This window comes from Bufo bufo, chromosome 7 (assembly GCF_905171765.1).
Source record: "Bufo bufo chromosome 7, aBufBuf1.1, whole genome shotgun sequence".
NCBI classification, from domain to species: domain Eukaryota; kingdom Metazoa; phylum Chordata; class Amphibia; order Anura; family Bufonidae; genus Bufo; species Bufo bufo.
In genome coordinates, this window is record NC_053395.1 from 231,774,976 (window position 1) to 231,802,001 (window position 27,026).

The 27,026-nt window shown below is 50.0% G+C and overlaps 1 protein-coding gene across 3 annotated transcripts; it reads right to left on the reverse strand.

The window, feature by feature from the left end:
* Positions 1–211: 211 nt before the first annotated feature.
* HSPBAP1 (HSPB1 associated protein 1) lies at positions 212–26,345 on the reverse strand. 3 transcript variants are annotated; one of them, XM_040440869.1, is made up of 8 exons: positions 26,277–26,345; positions 15,595–15,780; positions 13,949–14,133; positions 10,831–10,967; positions 10,142–10,229; positions 4,470–4,553; positions 1,468–1,569; positions 212–822 (listed from the first exon to the last, which is right to left on the reverse strand). In XM_040440869.1, the coding sequence occupies exons 1-8, from the start codon at positions 26,302–26,304 to the stop codon at positions 463–465; spliced, it is 1,170 nt and encodes a 389-aa protein (XP_040296803.1). In that variant the 5' UTR covers positions 26,305–26,345; the 3' UTR covers positions 212–462. The 3 variants fall into 3 exon arrangements, with proteins under 3 accessions (XP_040296803.1, XP_040296802.1, XP_040296804.1); XM_040440868.1 differs by having other exon boundaries at positions 10,058–10,229; XM_040440870.1 differs by lacking the exon at positions 1,468–1,569 and having other exon boundaries at positions 10,058–10,229.
* Between the last annotated feature and the right edge of the window lie 681 nt (positions 26,346–27,026).

The following is a 27,026-nucleotide window of genomic DNA, read 5'->3' on the forward strand; positions in this document are numbered from 1 at the left end:
AGAGCAGCTCTGGAGCAAAAACTGCTCCTACAGCAGGTGAAACACGGAGCATACATGATTCGCGGCTTAGACGCCTGTTCCTCTGCGCTGTCACATGTATATGCGGACAATGAAGACGATGGTGTAACTTTGTTACATTTTTTTTACAATTTATTTTTCTATTATACAAACAACGATATAAGAATGATAACAATGTAACAATGTTCCGGATATTACAGCAAGGAAGACGTGAACCGGTCCGATATCTGCACAGATCTGCTGCAGCCGCAAGCACCCCGTCACCCGGCCGTAGCGGCGTGACCCTTCGCTAATGTCGCCTTTGAATGTGATTTATTGTCCCCTGTTACCAGGACAGTGAACCTGCAGCTTCCTCCTACTGCTCTCCGTTATCAGCCGCTGCAGGCGGCGGTGTGACCGACAGCGGCCGCTCCTCCGCACCGTTATAACCAGCAGGCTTTAGGGTTAACTCTTTCCTAACCTCCTGTTCACCAAGAGCTGAGCAACCATGGTGACCACCTGCGGGTGCAGCAGACAGTCCAGCAGCTCGTCGCTCGTTATGGCGCCAGTGTCACCGGGTCGTTGCGTTTCTTTCCTTCCAGAGTCCTCATTGGTTAATGAAGGTAAAACAGGGACTAGGAATGGACTGACGGCAGGGTGGTCCCCGCCATGGTCCTCGGTCTCCCGGTTTGTCTCCTCCTTTCTCCTGCTCTTCATCACTGGCTGGTCCTGGTCACCGGCGTGGTCTTCCGTCTTGTGCTCCATAACGGCACCCACCGCCATGTTTAAATACTGCAGGTTTGTTTCATGACTCGTCGCTTCGTCCTGCGCACAAGAAAGACACAGAGAGAACACAAGTCACCAAAGGGTTAATGATTGGCACACTCCGCTGACCTTAAATTATTCCAAAAAAACTGCAGAGGCGGCGTTCCTGCGACTTCTCCGTAATATTCCCATCCTCCAGAGGTAAATCAGCAGATTCTGTCCTTCAGAGGAACAATCACATTTCTCTCCTCTTCAGCGAAGTTCTACGTAAGCGAAAAACAGCCACAGACTCGGCGCGAATTACATTGTGCGAGACGCGATCAAACCTGGAACAGAACCGCCACGACTCAAAATCCGGAGCAGACAATTAATAATGAGGCTCTGCCGGATTACCGGGCGTCCAGAGGAGATGTACAATGAAGGAGTGTCCCGATTGTTACCCTCTTCAGCCCTGTGAACGTCTAGATTATCAGATTTCTGGATTACAGGATGGCGGTAAAAAAAGTCAGTTTTACCGTATTGGATAAAGCGAATTTTACACCCCTCGTAGTTCTGAACTCAGCGCTTTTTCAAGAATAAAATAAATTTTACAGGAAATGTTTTTGACATCTCACACAAACCTGTCAGGAAGTAAGACAGACTGGTTGCTAAGGAAAAGCTGCCTGAACTTTGTCCATAGCAACCAGACTGTCCGGCCACACTCACCTCAGTGGGGTTCAGCCAATCCCCTGCGTCCTCTGCAGATTTAAAGGCGCAGACCACCATCCTGGTTATAGCCTCCTCCACCCGAGCCTCGTGGTCGGAGTCCTGCCCAGCACAAAAATATTGCACATACACATTACACACGGATCGCCGCGCCCACAGGAGCGGTCACCCGCCACTCACAACTCATGATATTCTGAGCGGCCATGAGGAGCGTAATACTTGAATATCACACCGTTATATCATCACAGGCTGAGAGTTATAATCCCCCCATATAACGAATATAGAAAACAGTCAGTGGAGTTAACCCCTTCCTCTCTAAATCCTGTAAAGGGAGACTAAGAAGTCAGGGTGGCAGTGACGGGGTTAAGGTGCGAGCGCAGCGGAGAAAAGAAAGGTCACGAAATCTAATCCCCAAGATACAGTCAGGGGGCACTCCGGAGAATCGGGAAAACTCATCATCTGCCGCCGGAATGTGACGAGGAAGAGGGAACATCCACATGTAGCAGAGCCCAGACTGTCATACAACACGTTACATGGGACTGCAGGTGACATCTACTACATTATCTGTACTCAGAGAGATATCACTGTGTTATCTGTGGTGTTACATAGGACTGCAGGTGACATCTACTACATTATCTGTACTCAGAGAGTTATCACTGTGTTATCTGTGGTGTTACATAGGACTGCAGGTGACATTACTACATTATCTGTACTCAGAGAGATATCACTGTGTTATCTGTGGTGTTACATAGGACTGCAGGTGACATCTACTACATTATCTGTACTCAGAGAGTTATCACTGTGTTATCTGTGGTGTTACATGGGACTGCAGGTGACATCTACTACATTATCTGTACTCAGAGAGATATCGCTGTGTTATCTGTGGTGTTACATGGGACTGCAGGTGACATCTACTACATTATCTGTACTCAGAGTTATCACTGTGTTATCTGTGGTGTTACATAGGACTGCAGGTGACATCTACTACATTATCTGTACTCAGAGAGTTATCACTGTGTTATCTGTGGTGTTACATGGGACTGCAGGTGACATCTACTACATTATCTGTACTCAGAGAGTTATCACTGTGTTATCTGTGGTGTTACATGGGACTGCAGGTGACATCTACTACATTATCTGTACTCAGAGTTATCACTGTGTTACCTGTGGTGTTACATAGGACTGCAGGTGACATCTACTACATTATCTGTACTCAGAGAGTTATCACTGTGTTATCTGTGGTGTTACATAGGACTGCAGGTGACATCTACTACATTATCTGTACTCAGAGAGTTATCACTGTGTTATCTGTGGTGTTACATAGGACTGCAGGTGACATCTACTACATTATCTGTACTCAGAGAGATATCGCTGTGTTATCTGTGGTGTTACATGGGACTGCAGGTGACATCTACTACATTATCTGTACTCAGAGAGTTATCACTGTGTTATCTGTGGTGTTACATAGGACTGCAGGGGACATCTACTACATTATCTGTACTCAGAGAGTTATCACTGTGTTATCTGTGGTGTTACATAGGACTGCAGGTGACATCTACTACATTATCTGTACTCGGAGAGTTATCACTGTGTTATCTGTGGTGTTACATAGGACTGCAGGTGACATCTACTACATTATCTGTACTCAGAGAGATATCACTGTTATCTGTGGTGTTACATAGGACTGCAGGTGACATCTACTACATTATCTGTACTCAGAGAGTTATCACTGTGTTATCTGTGGTGTTACATAGGACTGCAGGTGACATCTACTACATTATCTGTACTCAGAGAGTTATCCCTGTGTTATCTGTGGTGTTACATAGGACTGCAGGTGACATCTACTACATTATCTGTACTCAGAGAGCTAACACTGTTATCTGTGGTGTTACATAGGACTGCAGGACATGACTCTTGGCCTGTAGTGATATGTATGGGGAGTTTTGGGCAGTTTTCTCATCACTTTCCCGTTTCTTTCCGCCGCGCCGCTCGTTTGCCGCAGATCCATTACACGGAGGTCGGGGTTGGAATTGGCTCCATTATCTGCTGTTACATTTTTAATGATCGGACCGTGGAGACGTAAAACGCTCGGCAGATGATGAACGGCACAATCTGAATTTCATTATATCACAACGGAATAAATCTGCCGCCAAATTATTTCTCTCTCTTAAACTGCAACTGGAGAGAGCCCCGGAATCGGCAGCTCCTGGACTACACCTCCCATCATCTCTGGGTCACGAGCTTGTACCGGACCAAGCACAGTTGTTCTCATCTATCATATGTACAAACGATAACTTTAAGAAAACCACTTCTCGAATAACCAGCCAGTAGGTGGCGCTGCTCTGGTGCCGGACACTAACGATGAGCGACTCAATCATCAGTGGTGCCGGGGGAGGGGCTGTTTCTGCAGATGAAGAAGCGCCCACCTGCCACAAAATTGACACGTAGCCCGGCCATGATAATTTCCCGCCTGCGCAGCTGTGGCTCTGAAGCACAGCCTCTGCCCTTACTCTGCTCATCAAAGTGGCGGACCAGCCGGGCCACCAGTGAGCAGTGATGTCATCATGTATTATCTGTGAGCAGTGATGTCATCATACTGTATATATCGGCCAGTGATGTCATCATGTATTATCTGTGAGCAGTGATGTCATACTGTATATAATATCGGCCAGTGATGTCATCATGTATTATCTGTGAGCAGTGATGTCATACTGTATATAATATCGGCCAGTGATGTCATCATGTATTATCTGTGAGCAGTGATGTCATCATACTGTATATAATATCGGCCAGTGATGTCATGTATTATCTGTGAGCAGTGATGTCATCATACTGTATATAATATCGGCAAATGATGTCATCATGTATTATCTGTGAGCAGTGATGTCATCATACTGTATATTATATCGGCCAGTGATGTCATGTATTATCTGTGAGCAGTGATGTCACCTAATGTCCCAGAAATCCGTCACCCCACAGGATTATTACTAACACATCTTTACCAGCTCGATCCAGGAGTTGATGCTAATGGTGACGTCATCCACAGATTCCACGTAATGCCACCAGCGCCGCGGGACAACAAGCACCTGGAGGGGGAGTAAGAGCCGCGGTTATACACCAGATATACCGTACACCATGTCTCGCCACACACATCTCTAGGAAGGTCACACAGGTGGTGGCGTCACAGTGTATTACCAGCTCACCCACTGGCATCACTGCCGGTCAGTACTCGGGAGGGGGGGGGGGTTAGCGCTGTGCTGGCGTCCAGACTGGTAAAGCCAAATTACTGGGTCGTCCTCTCCTGTCAAGACCTTAAACAGTTTTCCCAGACATTTCTTACTTTATCTGTTCCGGAGAAGGCGGCCATTACAGCTCCGGTCACCCAGCTTTTCAGGGTACTGAATGGCAAATCTGCCTGGAGACGCTGGAGCCGGGGAACGCAGGCAACATCACCAGTCGCGTGTGTCAGTCCGGACTCTGGGAAAGCTGGGTGAGAGCTGTAACGGTCGCCCGAATAACTGTCACCCAGCTTTCCCACACACAGATATCACCGAGAATTGCGCGGCTAGCAGTGGGATTCCTGGCTGGGACTTGCAGTACTACTAGCACGGTGGAGCCGGCAGCTTTCTGAGGTGAGACCCCCCCCCCCCCTTCCTTTCATCTTTCATCATTTTTGCTCTTTTGAGCTGCTTAGCAAATAATGGCCGCTCGTCATTCCGCGAGGCTGTAGTGAGCTCTTAATGGCGGGGTGGGCATTATGGTGGGGATTAAGAGCGTTCGTTGGTGCTAGAGACCTTTACCCCTCGATAACCCGCCACCCCCACATGGCGGTCAAAAAGCTTCAGACAATGCGCACTGATTTCACGGCAGCGGTAATGACGGGGAAAGAGGCGAGAAATTACACAGTATTACAATCAGAGTTCTCCAAGTGCTAAGCCGTCGTCCTGGTGCCTGGAGCTGGCGGTGTCCTGGGCGATACGTAAAGTGCGCAGGCGGAAGGGCTTCTTAAAGCCTGTAATGTTAGCGCACGGACAAGTCTATGGGCAACTGCAGACAGAAAAGGGTTAAATACAGGAGAGGACGTATCAGTGAGGGAAGGGCGGCCATAGTCCGGTAGACGGCAGCAGTATGTGCACAATGAAGTGCATCCTGTGTGGCAAGAAAATCACCCAAAAATGGCAATCTGCTGTAATCCCTCGGCTGACCGGCAGGTGGCGCTCTCTGCATGTCGCAGTCTCTACAGGTGAGAACATCGCAGAGCTCGGCGCCTGCAGATAGCAGACATGATCCGGAATATTCTGTGCTTCATATGGGCTCAGGCGCAGCCAACGCTCTGCACCGTCTTATCACCGCTCTCGATCGTCACTTGTCAGAATTATCTGAAGTAAATACTGTCAGAATGCAAAAATGGCGTAACGCAGACACCGCCAGCGGTCACTGGTCTGATGCGGTATAGGAGATGTAAGACAAGGGTGAAGGACAAAGCACAGCCTGGAGGACCTCGAGTACCCCATGCAATCTAGTGAGACCAGAAGATGGCTTATTTTACCAGCAGCATCACAGAAGACAGAAATATACAGAACATACACATCAGGGAAATCTGGCAACCACCACTAGGGGGAGCTCAGGAGATTACTACATACAGATATATACAGCCACCACTAGAGGGAGCTCAGGAGATTACTACATACAGATATATACAGCCACCACTAGAGGGAGCTCAGGAGATTACTACATACAGATATATACAGCCACCACTAGAGGGAGCTCAGGAGATTACTACATACAGATATATACAGCCACCACTAGAGGGAGCTCAGGAGATTACTGCATACAGATATATACAGCCACCACTAGAGGGAGCTCAGGAGATTACTGCATACAGATATATACAGCCACCACTAGAGGGAGCTCAGGAGATTACTGCATACAGATATATACAGCCACCACTAGAGGGAGCTCAGGAGATTACTACATACAGATATATACAGCCATCACTAGAGGGAGCTCAGGAGAATACTACATACAGATATATACAGCCACCACTAGAGGGTGCTCAGGAGATTACTACATACAGATATATACAGCCACCACTAGAGGGGGCTCAGGAGATTACTACATACAGATATATACAGCCACCACTAGAGGGAGCTCAGGAGATTACTGCATACAGATATATACAGCCACCACTAGAGGGAGCTCAGGAGATTACTACATACAGATATATACAGCCACCACTAGAGGGAGCTCAGGAGATTACTATATACAGATATATACAGCCACCACTAGAGGTAGCTCAGGAGATTACTACATACAGATATATACAGCCACCACTAGAGGGAGCTCAGGAGATTACTGCATACAGATATATACAGCCACCACTAGAGGGAGCTCAGAAGATTACTGCATACAGATATATACAGCCACCACTAGAGGGAGCTCAGAAGATTACTGCATACAGATATATACAGCCACCACTAGAGGGAGCTCAGGAGATTACTGCATACAGATATATACAGCCACCACTAGAGGGAGCTCAGGAGATTACTACATACAGATATATACAGCCACCACTAGAGGGAGCTCAGGAGATTACTATATACAGATATATACAGCCACCACTAGGGGGAGCTCAGGAGATTACTACATACAGATATATACAGCCACCACTAGAGGGAGCTCAGGATATTACTACATACAGATATATACAGCCACCACTAGAGGGAGCCCATGAGGTTACTACATACAGATATATACAGCCACCACTAGAGGGAGCTCAGGAGATTACTACATACAGATATATACAGCCACCACTAGGGGGAGCTCAGGAGATTACTACATACAGATATATACAGCCACCACTAGAGGGAGCTCAGGAGATTACTACATACAGATATATACAGCCACCACTAGAGGGAGCTCAGGAGATTACTACATACAGATATATACAGCCACCACTAGGGGGAGCTCAGGAGATTACTACATACAGATATATACAGCCACCACTAGAGGGAGCTCAGGAGATTACTACATACAGATATATACAGCCACCACTAGGGGGAGCTCAGGAGATTACTACATACAGATATATACAGCCACCACTAGGGGGAGCTCAGGAGATTACTGCATACAGATATATACAGCCACCACTAGAGGGAGCTCAGGAGATTACTACATACAGATATATACAGCCACCACTAGAGGGAGCTCAGGAGATTACTACATACAGATATATACAGCCACCACTAGAGGGAGCTCAGGAGATTACTACATACAGATATATACAGCCACCACTAGAGGGAGCTCAGGAGATTACTACATACAGATATATACAGCCACCACTAGGGGGAGCTCAGGAGATTACTACATACAGATATATACAGCCACCACTAGGGGGAGCTCAGGAGATTACTGCATACAGATATATACAGCCACCACTAGAGGGAGCTCAGGGGATTACTACATACAGATATATACAGCCACAACTAGAGGGAGCTCAGGAGATTACTACATACAGATATATACAGCCACCACTAGAGGGAGCTCAGGAGATTACTACATACAGATATATACAGCCACCACTAGAGGGAGCTCAGGAGATTACTACATACAGATATATACAGCCACCACTAGAGGGAGCTCAGGAGATTACTACATACAGATATATACAGCCACCACTAGAGGGAGCTCAGGAGATTACTACATACAGATATATACAGCCACCACTAGAGGGAGCTCAGGAGATTACTACATACAGATATATACAGCCATCACTAGAGGGAGCTCAGAAGATTACTACATACAGATATATACAGCCACCACTAGAGGGAGCTCAGGAGATTACTACATACAGATATATACAGCCACCACTAGGGGGAGCTCAGGAGATTACTACATACAGATATATACAGCCACCACTAGAGGGAGCTCAGGAGATTACTACATACAGATATATACAGCCACCACTAGAGGGAGCTCAGGAGATTACTACATACAGATATATACAGCCACCACTAGGGGGAGCTCAGGAGATTACTACATACAGATATATACAGCCACCACTAGGGGGAGCTCAGGAGATTACTACATACAGATATATACAGCCACCACTAGGGGGAGCTCAGGAGATTACTACATACAGATATATACAGCCACCACTAGGGGGAGCTCAGGAGATTACTGCATACAGATATATACAGCCACCACTAGAGGGAGCTCAGGAGATTACTACATACAGATATATACAGCCACCACTAGAGGGAGCTCAGGAAATTACTACATACAGATATATACAGCCACCACTAGAGGGAGCTCAGGAGATTACTACATACAGATATATACAGCCACCACTAGAGGGAGCTCAGGAGATTACTACATACAGATATATACAGCCACCACTAGAGGGAGCTCAGGAGATTACTACATACAGATATATACAGCCACCACTAGAGGGAGCTCAGGAGATTACTACATACAGATATATACAGCCTCCACTAGAGGGAGCTCAGGAGATTACTACATACAGATATATACAGCCACCACTAGGGGGAGCTCAGGAGATTACTACATACAGATATATACAGCCACCACTAGGGGGAGCTCAGGAGATTACTGCATACAGATATATACAGCCACCACTAGAGGGAGCTCAGGGGATTACTACATACAGATATATACAGCCACAACTAGAGGGAGCTCAGGAGATTACTACATACAGATATATACAGCCACCACTAGAGGGAGCTCAGGAGATTACTACATACAGATATATACAGCCACCACTAGAGGGAGCTCAGGAGATTACTACATACAGATATATACAGCCACCACTAGAGGGAGCTCAGGAGATTACTGCATACAGATATATACAGCGACCACTAGAGGGAGCTCAGAAGATTACTACACACAGATATATACAGTCACCACTAGAGGGAGCTCAGAAGATTACTACACACAGATATATACAGTCACCACTAGAGGGAGCTCAGGAGATTACTACATACAGATATATACAGCCACCACTAGAGGGAGCTCAGGAGATTACTACATACAGATATATACAGCCACCACTAGAGGGAGCTCAGGAGATTACTACATACAGATATATACAGCCACCACTAGAGGGAGCTCAGGAGATTACTACATACAGATATATACAGCCATCACTAGAGGGAGCTCAGGAGATTACTACATACAGATATATACAGCCATCACTAGAGGGAGCTCAGAAGATTACTACATACAGATATATACAGCCACCACTAGAGGGAGCTCAGGAGATTACTACATACAGATATATACAGCCACCACTAGAGGGAGCTCAGGAGATTACTACATACAGATATATACAGCCACCACTAGGGGGAGCTCAGGAGATTACTATATACAGATATATACAGCCATATAGATATGTGTGCTCCACAATGTGCAGCTTGTTTACACTACAGTAGTGTCATAATTGGCTTAATAAATGTCCCTCATGGTTATAACAGGTGCAGATTCATGCAGAGCAATGAGCAGGTAACATGCCTTCCACATGCACACGCTCCTCCCGCAGCGCTGTGTGTACACGCGAGGCTGTGCCGTATACCTGGCCTGGGTGTAAGGTGACCACATGTGGACGAGCCCTCGAAAATGCAGGATGACGCCGATGGTCAGGATCCACCACATTCACCTTACTGAAGACGCTGGACTCCTCGTACGGGATGCGGGTGGGGTACAGGTACGCTGTGTCTTCGGGGGGAAAGAGTCGCCATGTCTTCCTGAAAACAGAAATACACCAGAATTACTACACTACAGAGCAAGTGACAACCGAAGAAATCTGTGTTGGATCGCGTCCCCAGCAGTACAGAGTATTACAGGACAGCAGCAGTGACCTCAGGTGAGGATGGGGGCGGTGTAGTGGCATGCAGGACGACCCAGGGGGCGCTGTACTGGAAGTAATGTCAGCGATCACCTCTCCATCGTGATCTCTTTCCCCTCGATTCACACTCCATTAATATTCGTGCATATAGCACCGTGCTGGGGGGTGGGGGTGTCTGTGCTGTGTATGCAGGAGACGGGGGCAGCAGTCATCTCATTATCATTAGAGGGTGGAGTTACAAGTAACAGGCTGATCCGGCAGGAGGCCTCCGTGGACAATAGCTGACCTCCTGGCACAGCTCACAGAGCATGCCCACAACACTCTCCTACAGTTGTTTCCCGTGCTCAGGTGTCCCCATCATGTAAAGCAAGCAGAGTTAGTTCAGTACAAAAGAGTTTCCTTTCAATGAAAACCTGGATGGGGGGGGTCACTGTACAGGGCGGAGCGCGAGAGACTGCGCAGGACAGTAAATGAGCGATGTCCACAGCGGTCGCCGTTACCTGCCCTGCACTTGTAGCACCAGGTTGCAGCCGTACGAATCGATGTGACACGGGGTGTTCGCCCCACGACTTCCAACCCACAGCGTGCTGTCCCGGCCGCCTCTTCCCGGGAACCCGAAATCAGCCCAGGAGACCTCCTGCCACAGCAAAAGAGGGGGAAGGGGAGAGAACGGGCAGAAAGTAAGAAAAAAAAAAACAACATGTAATAAATTTCCATCCCCCAATTATTACAATCCCCCCCATAACGCCAAGGCAGGAAGTATAAACACCCCAAAAGTTGATGCATGAAGCAGAACACCCCCGATACTGCAGGTGCTGACCATAGCTTCCCCCCCCCAGTACCGCAGGTGCTGACCATTGCCCCGTCTTATATAATATAACCGGCGGGGGCCCGGGCCGCTATATAATATAACCGGAGGGGGCCCGGGCCGCTATATAATATAACCGGAGGGGGCCTGGGCCGGTATATAATATAACCGGAGGGGGGGTCCGGGCCGCTATATAATATAACCGGAGGGGGCCCGGGCCGCTATATAATATAACCGGAGGGGGCCCGGGCCGCTATATAATATAACCGGAGGGGGCCCGGGCCGGTATATAATATAACCGGAGGGGGCCCGGGCCGCTATATAATATAACCGGAGGGGGCCTGGGCCGGTATATAATATAACCGGAGGGGGGGTCCGGGCCGGTATATAATATAACCGGAGGGGGCCCGGGCCGCTAAATAATATAACCGGAGGGGGCCCGGGCCGCTATATAATATAACCGGAGGGGGCCCGGGCCGCTATATAATATAACCGGAGGGGGCCCGGGCCGCTATATAATATAACCGGAGGGGGCCCGGGCCGCTAAATAATATAACCGGAGGGGGCCCGGGCCGCTATATAATATAACCGGAGGGGGCCCGGGCCGCTATATAATATAACCGGAGGGGGCCCGGGCCGCTATATAATATAACCCGGGGGGGGGGGGGAGGTTCGGGCCGGTATATAATATATCCGGAGGGGGTCCGGGCCGGTATATAATATAACCCGGGGGGGGGTTCGGGCCGGTATATAATATAACCGGAGGGGGTCTCCTCCTCTCTCCATGCAGTTTTCCGCCATCGATTCCGGAGTTCTCCCGTCTTTGATTTTCTGTCCCTTTTTCTTCGCTGATTGATGAAGTTCACAGAGATAAAAATGTGAAATGTCAGACGTCAATAGGGGGTCCGGGCAGAGGGCCCATCCCCCGCTGCGGACGAGGCGTCTGTCAGGATTCTGCCTGCCCTGTGAAAACGTGTGACGGATCCAAGATACGGAAAAACCACAGGTCTCGTCAAAGGCCATAGAAAAGCCGGCTAACAGCAAACGAGGAGAATTAAAGGGGCCCTCCGGTGATAAGAAATGCTGTAGAGAGGGGATAACTAATACATCGAGGGGTCCGACCTCCGGGACCTCCACAGATCATAAAAACTGAAGATTCGTCCCCAAAATAAACGGAGCAGGCTGGGAAACTATGGGACTGCCGGAGATTGCCGACGACCACGGTGTCACAGCATGGCGGGAACGTGGGGGTCAGCGGACGGCATAGCCCCCAAGCCCTGGTGATGAGGTCATTCGCCTGTCACTGTGTTCAGGTGAATAATATCTGGTTTTCTTTCTGATGTGCATCACTACCTTGACACTTAATATCTTCGCTTGCTGTCAGTGAGTGGAAACTTTCAGAGGCTGCACACCTGGACAGACCCGATACTTGACACAGCGGAGGTTTGTTACAGTTGCATCCAGTCTAGACAGTCCTGTGGTTAGAAAGTTGCAGACAGTGCTTAACTGACGTCCTTGGTGGAGGGAACACTCCACCTCGAGCTGTTCTCAATCCTGCGCATGTGCTGCTGCCTTGCGTACTGAGGCTGGCTGTGCTTACCCCGGGTACATCAGCACACTGCGCCTGCACTGTAGACCTAGCCAGTACACACAGCAAAACTGGAAGACAATGGCGCATGCGCAGGATTCAGAAGAGGCTGTGCATTATATACCCTGGCAATCAAGTCCCCTTGACTCTTCACCCGAGAGGCTCCACCTCCTTGACTCCAAGAACCTCATTTACATACAGCGCATGCAGGTTCTGACTATAGGGGCGTGGCTATGTACGCACGCTATAAGGCGGCAGTGGCGGTCTGGGGTCATAAATCCTCCCGACAGGTTCCCTTTAAACTGCGCTGTGATTGGCCGACGAGTTTTTGATAGTTTTGATCATTTTCCATTGAGTCCTTGAATGCGCAAAACAAGAAGTGAATAGAAGGAGCTCGCCGTCGCCTGCAGACGCCATCGGATGACGTAAGATGCCTTACCGCCATTAGAGTCTAACTCAAAAACCGCTGCGAGGAGAATTCTGCAGGACTTTCCGTCCATTCATCAAGGTCGTGATCAGCAGCCCGGCGGGACGTGCGAGATCACGCGGAGTTATCCCGAGAAAGCGAGCGGCGGCCATGTCCTGCGCTGCAGGGGTTAACAGCCGAGCCTGATGGAATGAGAGGAGGATGAAGGAAGAAGCATTAAGATGCAGGATGGCGCTCGTCGAGATGGATAATGGAATCATTAGCGGGAGCGGCGCAGCCGCCGAAGATAAACAGAGCAATCGCCACCTCAAGCACGTCGCAAATGGCCCAATTAATCACGGCGGCGGCAGAGACATGGCTGACCGGGCCTCGCCCCCCGCCGGCAGGAACAAGACGGCGGCTCAGCTCAGGACCGCAAACGACGCTCCGCTCATGTTTAACAAGCCCCGAGTCACCCGCTCCCTCCAGAACACCGCGCAGCGCCACGTTCAGGTCTGGAGCTCGGCTGAATCCAGGACCAGCGGCGACAACGGGTCCCACGTTCCTCCGCAGCATCGCCGGGATCCATTAAAGAGCGGCGACCTTTATAGTCACTGCGTTCTCCCACAATGCCCCGCTCTACAATTGTGGAATAGAATGCTAGAACTGTAGTGTGGACTGACACACCTGCAGTAGACATAGAGGAGGAGGGAGCACATGAAGCGAGTGACCGATATGAACGGGACGACAATCCTATAGGACACCTCACACAGTCGGCGCGGTGTCAGTATACACACTTCATAGAGCGGTACTTACCTGCAGCATTTCAGGTTGGTCCTTACATAAAAGGGCCAGGTACTTGTAATCTGCATAGGCCCAGGACTCGGCTCTGTCAAAGCGGCTGAAGGGTCCGGACGCTTCCGCAGAATTCCCGCTGAGCCAGTCCCGGAATTGTCTCATGGTCCCATCCACGTAGTCACAGCGGGTCTCAAACTGCGGCTCTGAGGGAGGGACGGAGGGATGTCAGCCGGATTAGATACACCGCGCAGACTGTATCACACAGGATTAGATACACCGCGCAGACTGTATCACACAGGATTAGATACACAGCGCAGACTGCAACACAGGATTAGATACACCGCGCAGACTATCACACAGGAAAGGATTAGATACACCGCGCAGACTGTATCACACAGGATTAGATACACCGCGCAGACTGTATCACACAGGATTAGATACACCGCGCAGACTGTATCACACAGGATTAGATACACCGCGCAGACTATCACACAGGAAAGGATTAGATACACCGCGCAGACTGTATCACACAGGATTAGATACACTGCGCAGACTGTATCACACAGGATTAGATACACCGTACAGACTGCATCACACAGGACATGATTATATACACAGCGCAGACTGTATCACACAGGATTAGATACACCGCGCAGACTGTATCACACAGGATAGGATTAGATACACCGCGCAGACTGTATCACACAGGACAGGATTAGATACACAGCTCAGCAGACGGTATCACACAGGATCGGATTAGATACACAGCTCAGCAGACAGTATCACACAGGATAGGATTAGATACACAGCACATACTGTATCACACAGGACAGGATTAGATACACGGCGCAGACTGTATCACATAGGATAGGATTAGATACACGGCTCAGCAGACAGTATCACACAGGATAGGATTAGATACACAGCTCAGCAAATAGTATCATACAGGACAGGATTAGATACACAGCTCAGCAGACAGTGTCACACAGGATAGGATTAGATACACAGCGCAGACTGTATCACACAGGAGAGGATTAGATACACAGCGCAGACTGTATCACACATGTAAGGCTTAGGCCTCTTGCACACGTGTGTGCACAATGCAAAATGCAGGCCGCAATGCATGAACACCGTCCGTGGGGCAGTCGCAGCGGATCGCGGACCCTCTTACTTTAATGGGTCCGCGATCCGGCCGTTTCACAAAAAGATAGGACATGTTCTATCTTTTTGCGGAACGGATGTACGGGACGAAACCCCACGGAAGCTCTCCGTACTGCTCCCATAGGGTTCTGTTCCGTGCTTCCGTTCCGCATCTCCGGACCCATTCAAGTGAATGGGTCCGCACTTGTGATGCAGAATGCCCACGCAACGGCGCCCGTGTATTGCAGATTCGCAAATGCCGTCCGCAATACGGCAACAGGGCGTGCAAGAGGCCTTGGTCTGTTCCAAGCCAGCTGCTGAAGCACAACTCCCAGTCTGTGGCGGGACATGCTGAGAGTTGTAGTTTTGTAGCTCTAGTCTGGAGCCGTTTAGTGGGCGGATCTGATGACATTTTTTTATGACGTCCTCGCCTGTGACGTTCTGTGTATAAGAGGGAGGCAGCTGTGGTGGTGCAGAGCTGGAATCTCGTTACAATGTGTTCCCCCAAAGAAAAAAATTGGCACCTGTGTCCACTTTCCTCCTCCCAATTCTGAATCTCAGCGTCTGCTCCTTTAAGAGGTCACACAGTCGGGTGAGGGTCCAGCGAGCTGCCCGCCAGCCGTCAGTCATACGAAGGAACACCGCCGGACGGGCCGCACCGAGGATCGCGTCTCTGGCCTCCTGAGGTGTGAACGGTTTGGTAACGGCCGCTGCAGAACAAGATCAACGTCAATGAGACGATCAAGATCCAAATCGACAGCGTCCTCCGAGACAGAAATGTACCCCCTACTCTGATCGTGGGGGGTCCGACCTCCTGGGTCCATTCAAGAGATCAGGGGTGACCCTATAAATGGACACAAGACCTGTTTGTTAGCTCTGCTTGCTGTCAGTGACTAGAAGCATTCTTGTTTACACCCATCTGGTCGCAGTCGTGTTCACACAGCTGAGCGGTGGCTGCAGCGAGGGGTTATTCCCACTCGGACGGTATATGGCACAAGGGCAGGTCCCCCTATGGGAGCCGCGCCCGTCTCAGGCCTGGAGAGACGCCGTGCATCGGCACTACGAGAGCCGCCTGCACCCGTCTCTCCGTCCACAGCGACCACATATCCTGTGGGTGTCACAAATAAGGGCTTATTCACACAAGCATTTTTCTCCTCCAAGTGCACAGTGCGTGAATGGGGCTGTTCACACATCAGTCCATTTTTTTTCCCATGAATTTGTGTCACGGATCCCAGAAATTCACGGCGGGTTCTGGTCTAGTCAGTGTTTGTGATCAACCGCGCCAATTCAAGTCTGCGAGGGAGAAAAGAAAAAGAATGCACACAGAATGCACTGCAGCAGCGCAAACCTCTCCACTGTCCGGACTGTTACAATGTATCGGCGCAGACAACGCTGCAGCAACACGAACCTCTCCACTGTCCGGACTGTTACAATGTATCGGCGCAGACAGCGCTGCAGCAACACGAACCTCTCCACTGTCCGGACTGTTACAATGTATCGGCGCAGACAACGCTGCAGCAGCGCAAACCTCTCCACTGTCCGGACTGTTACAATGTATCGGCGCAGACAACGCTGCAGCAGCGCAAACCTCTCCACTGTCCGGACTGTTACAATGTATCGGCGCAGACAACGCTGCAGCAACACAAACCTCTCCACTGTCCGGACTGTTACAATGTATCGGCGCAGACAGCGCTGCAGCAACACGAACCTCTCCACTGTCCGGACTGTTACAATGTATCGGCGCAGACAACGCTGCAGCAACGCAAACCTCTCCACTGTCCGGACTGTTACAATGTATCGGCGCAGACAACGCTGCAGCAGCGCAAACCTCTCCACTGTCCGGACTGTTACAATGTATCGGCGCAGACAACGCTGCAGCAACACAAACCTCTCCACTGTCCGGACTGTTACAATGTATCGGCGCAGACAACGCTGCAGCAGCGCAAACCTCTCCACTGTCCGGACTGTTACAATGTATCGGCGCAGACAACGCTGCAGCAGCGCAAACCTCTCCACTGTCCGGACTGTTACAATGTATCGGCGCAGACAACGCTGCAGCAGCGCAAACCTCTCCACTGTCCGGACTGTTACAATGTATCGGCGCAGACAACGCTGCAGCAGCGCAAACCTCTCCACTGTCCGGACTGTTACAATGTATCGGCGCAGACAACGCTGCAGCAGCGCAAACCTCTCCACTGTCCGGACTGTTACAATGTATCGGCGCAGACAACGCTGCAGCAACTCGAACCTCTCCACTGTCCGGACTGTTACAATGTATCGGCGCAGACAACGCTGCAGCAACTCGAACCTCTCCACTGTCCGGACTGTTACAATGTATCGGCGCAGACAACGCTGCAGCAGCGCAAACCTCTCCACTGTCCGGACTGTTACAATGTATCGGCGCAGACAACGCTGCAGCAACACGAACCTCTCCACTGTCCGGACTGTTACAATGTATCGGCGCAGACAACTCTGCAGCAGCGCAAACCTCTCCACTGTCCGGACTGTTACAATGTATCGGCGCAGACAACTCTGCAGCAGCGCAAACCTCTCCACTGTCCGGACTGTTACAATGTATCGGCGCAGACAACGCTGCAGCAGCGCAAACCTCTCCACTGTCCGGACTGTTACAATGTATCGGCGCAGACAACACTGCAGTAGCGCAAACCTCTCCACTGTCCGGACTGTTACAATGTATCGGCGCAGACAACGCTGCAGCAGCGCAAACCTCTCCACTGTCCGGACTGTTACAATGTATCGGCGCAGACAACGCTGCAGCAACACGAACCTCTCCACTGTCCGGACTGTTACAATGTATCGGCGCAGACAACTCTGCAGCAGCGCAAACCTCTCCACTGTCCGGACTGTTACAATGTATCGGCGCAGACAACGCTGCAGCAGCACAAACCTCTCCACTGTCCGGACTGTTACAATGTATCGGCGCAGACAACGCTGCAGCAACACGAACCTCTCCACTGTCCGGACTGTTACAATGTATCGGCGCAGACAACGCTGCAGCAACTCGAACCTCTCCACTGTCCGGACTGTTACAATGTATCGGCGCAGACAACGCTGCAGCAGCGCAAACCTCTCCACTGTCCGGACTGTTACAATGTATCGGCGCAGACAACGCTGCAGCAGCGCAAACCTCTCCACTGTCCGGACTGTTACAATGTATCGGCGCAGACAACGCTGCAGCAACTCGAACCTCTCCACTGTCCGGACTGTTACAATGTATCGGCGCAGACAACGCTGCAGCAACTCGAACCTCTCCACTGTCCGGACTGTTACAATGTATCGGCGCAGACAACTCTGCAGCAGCGCAAACCTCTCCACTGTCCGGACTGTTACAATGTATCGGCGCAGACAACGCTGCAGCAGCGCAAACCTCTCCACTGTCCGGACTGTTACAATGTATCGGCGCAGACAACGCTGCAGCAACACGAACCTCTCCACTGTCCGGACTGTTACAATGTATCGGCGCAGACAACTCTGCAGCAGCGCAAACCTCTCCACTGTCCGGACTGTTACAATGTATCGGCGCAGACAACTCTGCAGCAGCGCAAACCTCTCCACTGTCCGGACTGTTACAATGTATCGGCGCAGACAACGCTGCAGCAGCGCAAACCTCTCCACTGTCCGGACTGTTACAATGTATCGGCGCAGACAACACTGCAGTAGCGCAAACCTCTCCACTGTCCGGACTGTTACAATGTATCGGCGCAGACAACGCTGCAGCAGCGCAAACCTCTCCACTGTCCGGACTGTTACAATGTATCGGCGCAGACAACGCTGCAGCAACACGAACCTCTCCACTGTCCGGACTGTTACAATGTATCGGCGCAGACAACTCTGCAGCAGCGCAAACCTCTCCACTGTCCGGACTGTTACAATGTATCGGCGCAGACAACTCTGCAGCAGCGCAAACCTCTCCATTGTCCGGACTGTTACAATGTATCGGCGCAGACAGCGCTGCAGCAGCGCAAACCTCTCCACTGTCCGGACTGTTACAATGTATCGGCGCAGACAACACTGCAGCAGCGCAAACCTCTCCACTGTCCGGACTGTTACAATGTATCGGCGCAGACAACACTGCAGCAGCGCAAACCTCTCCACTGTCCGGACTGTTACAATGTATCGGCGCAGACAACTCTGCAGCAGCGCAAACCTCTCCACTGTCCGGACTGTTACAATGTATCGGCGCAGACAACGCTGCAGCAGCGCAAACCTCTCCACTGTCCGGACTGTTACAATGTATCGGCGCAGACAACGCTGCAGCAACACGAACCTCTCCACTGTCCGGACTGTTACAATGTATCGGCGCAGACAGCGCTGCAGCAGCGCGAACCTCTCCACTGTCCGGACTGTTACAATGTATCGGCGCAGACAACGCTGCAGCAGCGCAAACCTCTCCACTGTCCGGACTGTTACAATGTATCGGCGCAGACAACGCTGCAGCAGCGCAAACCTCTCCACTGTCCGGACTGTTACAATGTATCGGCGCAGACAAAGCTGCAGCAACACGAACCTCTCCACTGTCCGGACTGTTACAATGTATCGGCGCAGACAACGCTGCAGCAGCGCAAACCTCTCCACTGTCCGGACTGTTACAATGTATCGGCGCAGACAGCGCTGCAGCAGCGCAAACCTCTCCACTGTCCGGACTGTTACAATGTATCGGCGCAGACAACGCTGCAGCAGCGCAAACCTCTCCACTGTCCGGACTGTTACAATGTATCGGCGCAGACAACGCTGCAGCAGCGCAAACCTCTCCACTGTCCGGACTGTTACAATGTATCGGCGCAGGTATAATGTATCCATCCAAACTGTAAATAACTGTCAGTTTATACCAATTTTGGGGTAAATAAAGAAAAATTACAAATAGGAGACATTTGCCGCATGTGAATTCAAGTACAAAGTGACAAAAACTGCCAAGTGTGAATACACCCTCCTCTATGGGGCGAGTAATCACTGCTCTTCTGTTGCTAGATAAAACCCTCTGAGCCACGGCTCCCGCCCCACAGCCCAGTGCTTTTACTTTGGCAGTGCCCCTGGAATCGCAGCACTGCCGCCGTCGCTGTGGACTCGTGTTGCTGCCGCAAACGCTACCATCGTTACCGTGGAATCGTGTCACTAGCGCCGTTGCTGTGGACTCGTGTCACTGTCTCTGCTCTGGAGCTGTCACTGCCACCGTTACTATGGACTATGTCGTTGCTGCAGTCGTGGTTGTGGACTCGTGTCACTGTCTCTGGAGCCGTGTTACTGCCACCGTTACTATGGACTATGTCGTTGCTGCAGTCGTGGTTGTGGACTCGTGTCACTGTCTCTGGAGCCGTGTTACTGCCACCGTTACTATGGACTATGTCGCTGCTGCAGTCGTGGCTGTGGACTCGTGTCACTGTCTCTGCTCTGAAGCCGTGTTACTGCCACCGTTACTATGGACTATGTCGTTGCTGCAGTCGTGGCTGTGGACTCGTGTCACTGTTGCTGTGCACTTGTGTCGCTGCCGTCCTCATTGTCATTTGCTCCTCAATTATAAATTGCAAGAAAAATCACTGAACAAAAGCACAAACGCCCCGAGTTTATCGCCCCTCGGCGGCAGTGAAGAGGCCACCACCGCGGCCGATTTACAGCAGGAGACGCTGAACCGTTAACAGAATTTGGATGGCGCTCCTCACAATAAATAGGAGATTAATCCTTTATTGTCTTCCAGCAGCCGTAACCAGGACGACAGCGATCGATGGGGCGCGGGGAAACGTCCCCTAAAACATCCGCTGATTAACTAAAGACTGAGCCGAGACAGGTCCATAAAACGTTCTCCCCCGACGATGGGCTCCGGGGCGTCATTACAGGCAGCGGTACTGAGCCTCAGCGCCACCATCGTAAACCTCCCCCACAGCGGCTCACATCTACACTGCGCCCAGGAACGGCGGTAATAAAACTGGTATCTGACACTAATGTACGCTAAAGACCGAGAAGATAAAGACTCCAATAACAGTGATCTCACAGCAGAATAGTGAGTGCAGCTCTGGAGTATAATACAGGATGTAACTCAGGATCAGTACAGGATAAGTAATGTATGTACACAGTGACTACACCAGCAGAATAGTGAGTGCAGCTCTGGAGTATAATACAAGATGTAACTCAGGATCAGTACAGGATAAGTAATGTATGGACACAGTGACTGCACCAGTAGAATAGTGAGTGCAGCTCTGGAGTATAATACAGGATATAACTCAGGATCAGTACAGGATAAGTAATGTATGTACACAGTGACTGCACCAGCAGAATAGTGAGTACAGCTCTGGAGTATAATACAGGATGTAACTCAGGATCAGTACAGGATAAGTAATGTATGTACACAGTGACTACACCAGCAGAATAGTGAGTGCAGCTCTGGAGTATAATACAAGATGTAACTCAGGATCAGTACAGGATAAGTAATGTATGTACACAGTGACTGCACCAGCAGAATAGTGAGTGCAGCTCTGGAGTATAATACAGGATGTAACTCAGGATCAGTACAGGATAAGTAATGTATGTACACAGTGACTCCACCAGCAGAATAGTGAGTGCAGCTCCGGAGTATAATACAGGATGTAACTCAGGATCAGTACAGGATAAGTAATGTATGTACACAGTGACTGCACCAGCAGAATAGTGAGTGCAGCTCTGGAGTATAATACAGGATGTAACTGGGGATCAGTACAGGATAAGTAATGTATGTAGACAGTGACTGCACCAGCAGAATAGTGAGTGCAGCTCTGGAGTATAATACAGGATGTAACTGGGGATCAGTACAGGATAAGTCATGTATGTACACAGTGACTGCACCAGCAGAATAGTGAGTGCAGCTCTGGAGTATAATACAGGATGTAACTCAGGATCAGTACAGGATAAGTAATGTATGTACACAGTGACTGCACCAGCAGAATAGTGAGTGCAGCTCTGGAGTATAATACAGGATGTAACTCAGGATCAGTACAGGATAAGTAATGTAATGTATGTACACAGTGACTGCACCAGCAGAATAGTGAGTGCAGCTCTGGAGTATAATACAGGATGTAACTCAGGATCAGTACAGGATAAGTAATGTATGTACACAGTGACTGCACCAGCAGAATAGTGAGTGCAGCTCTGGAGTATAATACAGGATGTAACTCAGGATCAGTACAGGATAAGTAATGTATGTACACAGTGACTCCACCAGCAGAATAGTGAGTGCAGCTCTGGAGTATAATACAGGATGTAACTGGGGATCAGTACAGGATAAGTCATGTATGTACACAGTGACTGCACCAGCAGAATAGTGAGTGCAGCTCTGGAGTATAATACAGGATGCAACTCAGGATCAGTAATGTATGTACACAGTGACTGCACCAGCAGAATAGTGAGTGCAGCTCTGGGGTATAATACAGGATGTAACTCAGGATCAGTACAGGATAAGTAATGTATGGACACAGTGACTGCACCAGCAGAATAGTGAGTGCAGCTCTGGAGTATAATACAGGATGTAACTCAGGATCAGTACAGGATAAGTAATGTATGTACACAGTGACTGCACCAGCAGAATAGTGAGTGCAGCTCTGGAGTATAATACAGGATGTAACTCAGGATCAGTACAGGATAAGTAATGTATGTACACAGTGACTGCACCAGCAGAATAGTGAGTGCAGCTCTGGAGTATAATACAGGATGTAACTCAGGATCAGTACAGGATAAGTAATGTATGTACACAGTGACTGCACCAGCAGAATAGTGAGTGCAGCTCTGGAGTATAATACAGGATGTAACTCAGGATCAGTACAGGATAAGTAATGTATGTACACAGTGACTGCACCAGCAGAATAGTGAGTGCAGCTCTGGAGTATAATACAGGATGTAACTCAGGATCAGTAATGTATGTACACAGTGACTTCACCAGCAGAATAGTGAGCGCAGCTCTGGAGTATAATACAGGATGTAACTCAGGATCAGTACAGGATAAGTAATGTATGTACACAGTGACTGCACCAGCAGAATAGTGAGTGCAGCTCTGGAGTATAATACAGGATGTAACTCAGGATCAGTACAGGATAAGTAATGTATGGACACAGTGACTGCACCAGCAGAATAGTGAGTGCAGCTCTGGAGTATAATACAGGATGTAACTCAGGATCAGTACAGGATAAGTAATGTATGTACACAGTGACTGCACCAGCAGAATAGTGAGTGCAGCTCTGGAGTATAATACAGGATGTAACTCAGGATCAGTACAGGATAAGTAATGTATGGACACAGTGACTGCACCAGTAGAATAGTGAGTGCAGCTCTGGAGTATAATACAGGATGTAACTCAGGATCAGTACAGGATAAGTACTGTATGTACACAGTGACTGCACCAGTAGAATAGTGAGTGCAGCTCTGGAGTATAATACAGGATGTAACTCAGGATCAGTACAGGATAAGTACTGTATGTACACAGTGACTGCACCAGTAGAATAGTGAGTGCAGCTCTGGAGTATAATACAGGATGTAACTCAGGATCAGTACAGGATAAGTAATGTATGGACACAGTGACTGCACCAGTAGAATAGTGAGTGCAGCTCTGGAGTATAATACAGGATGTAACTCAGGATCAGTACAGGATAAGTAATGTATGTACACAGTGACTGCACCAGCAGAATAGTGAGTGCAGCTCTGGAGTATAATACAGGATGTAACTCAGGATCAGTACAGGATAAGTAATGTATGGACACAGTGACTGCACCAGTAGAATAGTGAGCGCAGCTCTGGAGTATAATACAGGATGTAACTCAGGATCAGTACAGGATAAGTAATGTATGTACACAGTGACTGCACCAGCAGAATAGTGAGTGCAGCTCTGGAGTATAATACAGGATGTAACTCAGGATCAGTACAGGATAAGTAATGTATGGACACAGTGACTGCACCAGCAGAATAGTGAGTGCAGCTCTGGAGTATAATACAGGATGTAACTCAGGATCAGTACAGGATAAGTAATGTATGGACACAGTGACTGCACCAGCAGAATAGTGAGTGCAGCTCTGGAGTATAATACAGGATGTAACTCAGGATCAGTACAGGATAAGTAATGTATGGACACAGTGACTGCACCAGTAGAATAGTGAGTGCAGCTCTGGAGTATAATACAGGATGTAACTCAGGATCAGTACAGGATAAGTAATGTATGTACACAGTGACTGCACCAGCAGAATAGTGAGTGCAGCTCTGGAGTATAATACAGGATGTAACTCAGGATCAGTACAGGATAAGTAATGTATGTACACAGTGACTGCACCAGCAGAATAGTGAGTGCAGCTCTGGAGTATAATACAGGATGTAACTCAGGATCAGTACAGGATAAGTAATGTATGGACACAGTGACTGCACCAGTAGAATAGTGAGTGCAGCTCTGGAGTATAATACAGGATGTGACTCAGGATCAGTACATGTTACGATTCCTCACACATTTGGCATTATTCGTTGTCAGCAATAATTCACACGACGTGCTGACGCGGTTACACATCTGGTTATTATAAATTGCTTATTAAATTATTTCTGTGACAACTTATTGCTGCGTTCGGTGCCGTGTTCTGCAGCTAATGACTCGCCGGCGCTCGCTGGGAATAAAGCCTTAGTTTCCTCTCACATTTGATTAACACGTCGCTGTTGCACCTGTCTCGTCAATCACTGGGACTCATTCAGATATTATAATATACAGCCCGCACGTTCCTGTCTAACGCTCCAGCGCCAAGAGAACTATGGGGGACGTGACAGACTGACGGGGTCACAAAACTCAAGGGGCCATCCGGGCTCTAGATACAGATCAGCGGCCGGCAGGCCCGTCCACAGCGCAGCTCCCACTCACCTGAAGGTATCCGGACACTGCACAGCGTCTGCTGTATCCGGACGTCTGCTTCCACGCTGGCGGCTGCTGATCAGTGCGGGGGGGGGGGGGGGGCGGCTGCTGATCAGTGCGGGGGGGGGGGGCTGCTGATCAGTGCGGGGGGGCTGTCCTTTTCTCAATATCTAGAGCCCGGACATCCCCTTAAGGGCTCATGCACACAAACGTATTTTGTTTCCGTGTCCGTCCCGTTTTTCTTGCAAACCGAATGCGGAACCATTAATTTCAATAGGTCCACAAAAAAAAACGTTAGTTACTCCGTATCCATTCCGTTTCCTTATATCCGTATTTTCGTTCCGCAAAAATATAGAACATGTCCCATTATTGTCCACATTACGGACAAGGATAGGACTGTTCTATTAGGGGCCAGTTGTTCCGTTCCGCAAAATACGGAATGCACACGGACATCATCCGTATTTTTTGTGGATCCGTTTTTCACGGATCACAAAATACATACGGTCGTGCGAATGAGCCCTAAAGAGGTTGTCTCCGTTCAGCAAATGGCATTTATCAGGTAGCGACAAGGCACTTACTAATGTAACGCGATTCTGCATATTGCCTCCATCACATTATACACGGCTCGTTTCCATGGTTACGACCACCCTGCAATCCAGCAGCGGTGGACATGCTTGCATCCTATAGGAAAGAGTGCCGGCCTGCGCGCGCTCCCGTCAATTGGATAGGCCGTTGCTTTTTCCTATAGCGTGCAAGCACGACCACCACAGCTGGATTACAGGGTGGACGTAACCATGGAAACAAGCAGTGCATAATATGATGGAAAACCACCATACAGTAACAGAGCGCTCTCGCGGAGCGCTCCAGCCGCCATTTCTGCAAAACAAGGCAAATCTCATTAAGAACCTTGCCCGTTTTGTGCATACAGCGCCGATGCAGACCTATGTGTCTCGGTGACTGAGCCTCTCCTGTGCTGCCTGTCTGTTACAGTGTATCAGTCCACACATCACACGTGAAGACTATGGGGGTCTCCGGGGTAGACCCCTGTCCTGTGTATCCGCCATAAATCAGGGTCTACTCCCCTCATAACCAACTAACAGGAGCAGACTCCATGTGTCACAGTTCACAAGAGTGAAGCAAGGAGGTGGATGATGGATGCTTCCACTCCCTGACAGCAAGCAGAGGTGGTGATCACACAGTGAGGTCACCCTGAGGTTATAGGGAGGCTCTGCCGGAAGCAGGCACCAGGCAGCGCCCCCCAGAGGTCAGCACCCGGCCGCTATCAGTCTGTGGCGGCGCCTGCTGGGACTTGTAGCTCCACAGCCCCGGGTACGAGCCCTGTACCTGCCGCGCCCGTCACCCCCGGCTCCATCCTCCGCGCGCACAGGTGACTGGCAGCGGCGCACGGATAACACGTCATCATCACTGCGCGGCCGCCTGAAGTGTCGCCGAGGAGGAGGCCGCCATATTTCTGGTTACCGACATTGTAACCATGGAGGGAAATCTCTGTGGCTGAAGGTAGTTTTATGGGTCTTGTGATGGTTCCTCTGTGTGAGATGTAATAGGCCAACCATAGACCCCCAATAACTACTGCCTCCAACCACAGACACCCCATAACCGCCTCCGACCACAGACGCCCCATAACCGCCTCCGACCACAGACACCCCATAACCGCCTCCGACCACAGACGCTCCATAACCGCCTCCGACCACAGACGCCCCATAACCGCCTCCGACCACAGACGCCCCATAACCGCCTCCGACCACAGACGCCCCATAACCGCCTCCGACCACAGACGCCCCATAACCGCCTCCGACCACAGACGCCCCATAACCGCCTCCGACCACAGACGCCCCATAACCGCCTCCGACCACAGACGCCCCATAACCGCCTCCGACCACAGACGCCCCATAACCGCCTCCGACCACAGACGCCCCATAACCGCCTCCGACCACAGACGCCCCATAACCGCCTCCGACCACAGACGCCCCATAACCGCCTCCGACCACAGACGCCCCATAACCGCCTCCGACCACAGACGCCCCATAACCGCCTCCGACCACAGACGCCCCATAACCGCCTCCGACCACAGAC

Coding starts and splice junctions, on each gene's coding strand:
- HSPBAP1 (XM_040440868.1), bottom strand. CDS start 26,304: ATGGAGCCGGGGGTGACGGGCGCGGCAG. Junction 15,781..26,276: donor GGGGGTGACGGGCGCGGCAG/GTACAGGGCTCG, acceptor CTTGTTCTGCAG/CGGCCGTTACCAAACCGTTC. Junction 823..1,467: donor ATTGGCTGAACCCCACTGAG/GTGAGTGTGGCC, acceptor TCTTGTGCGCAG/GACGAAGCGACGAGTCATGA.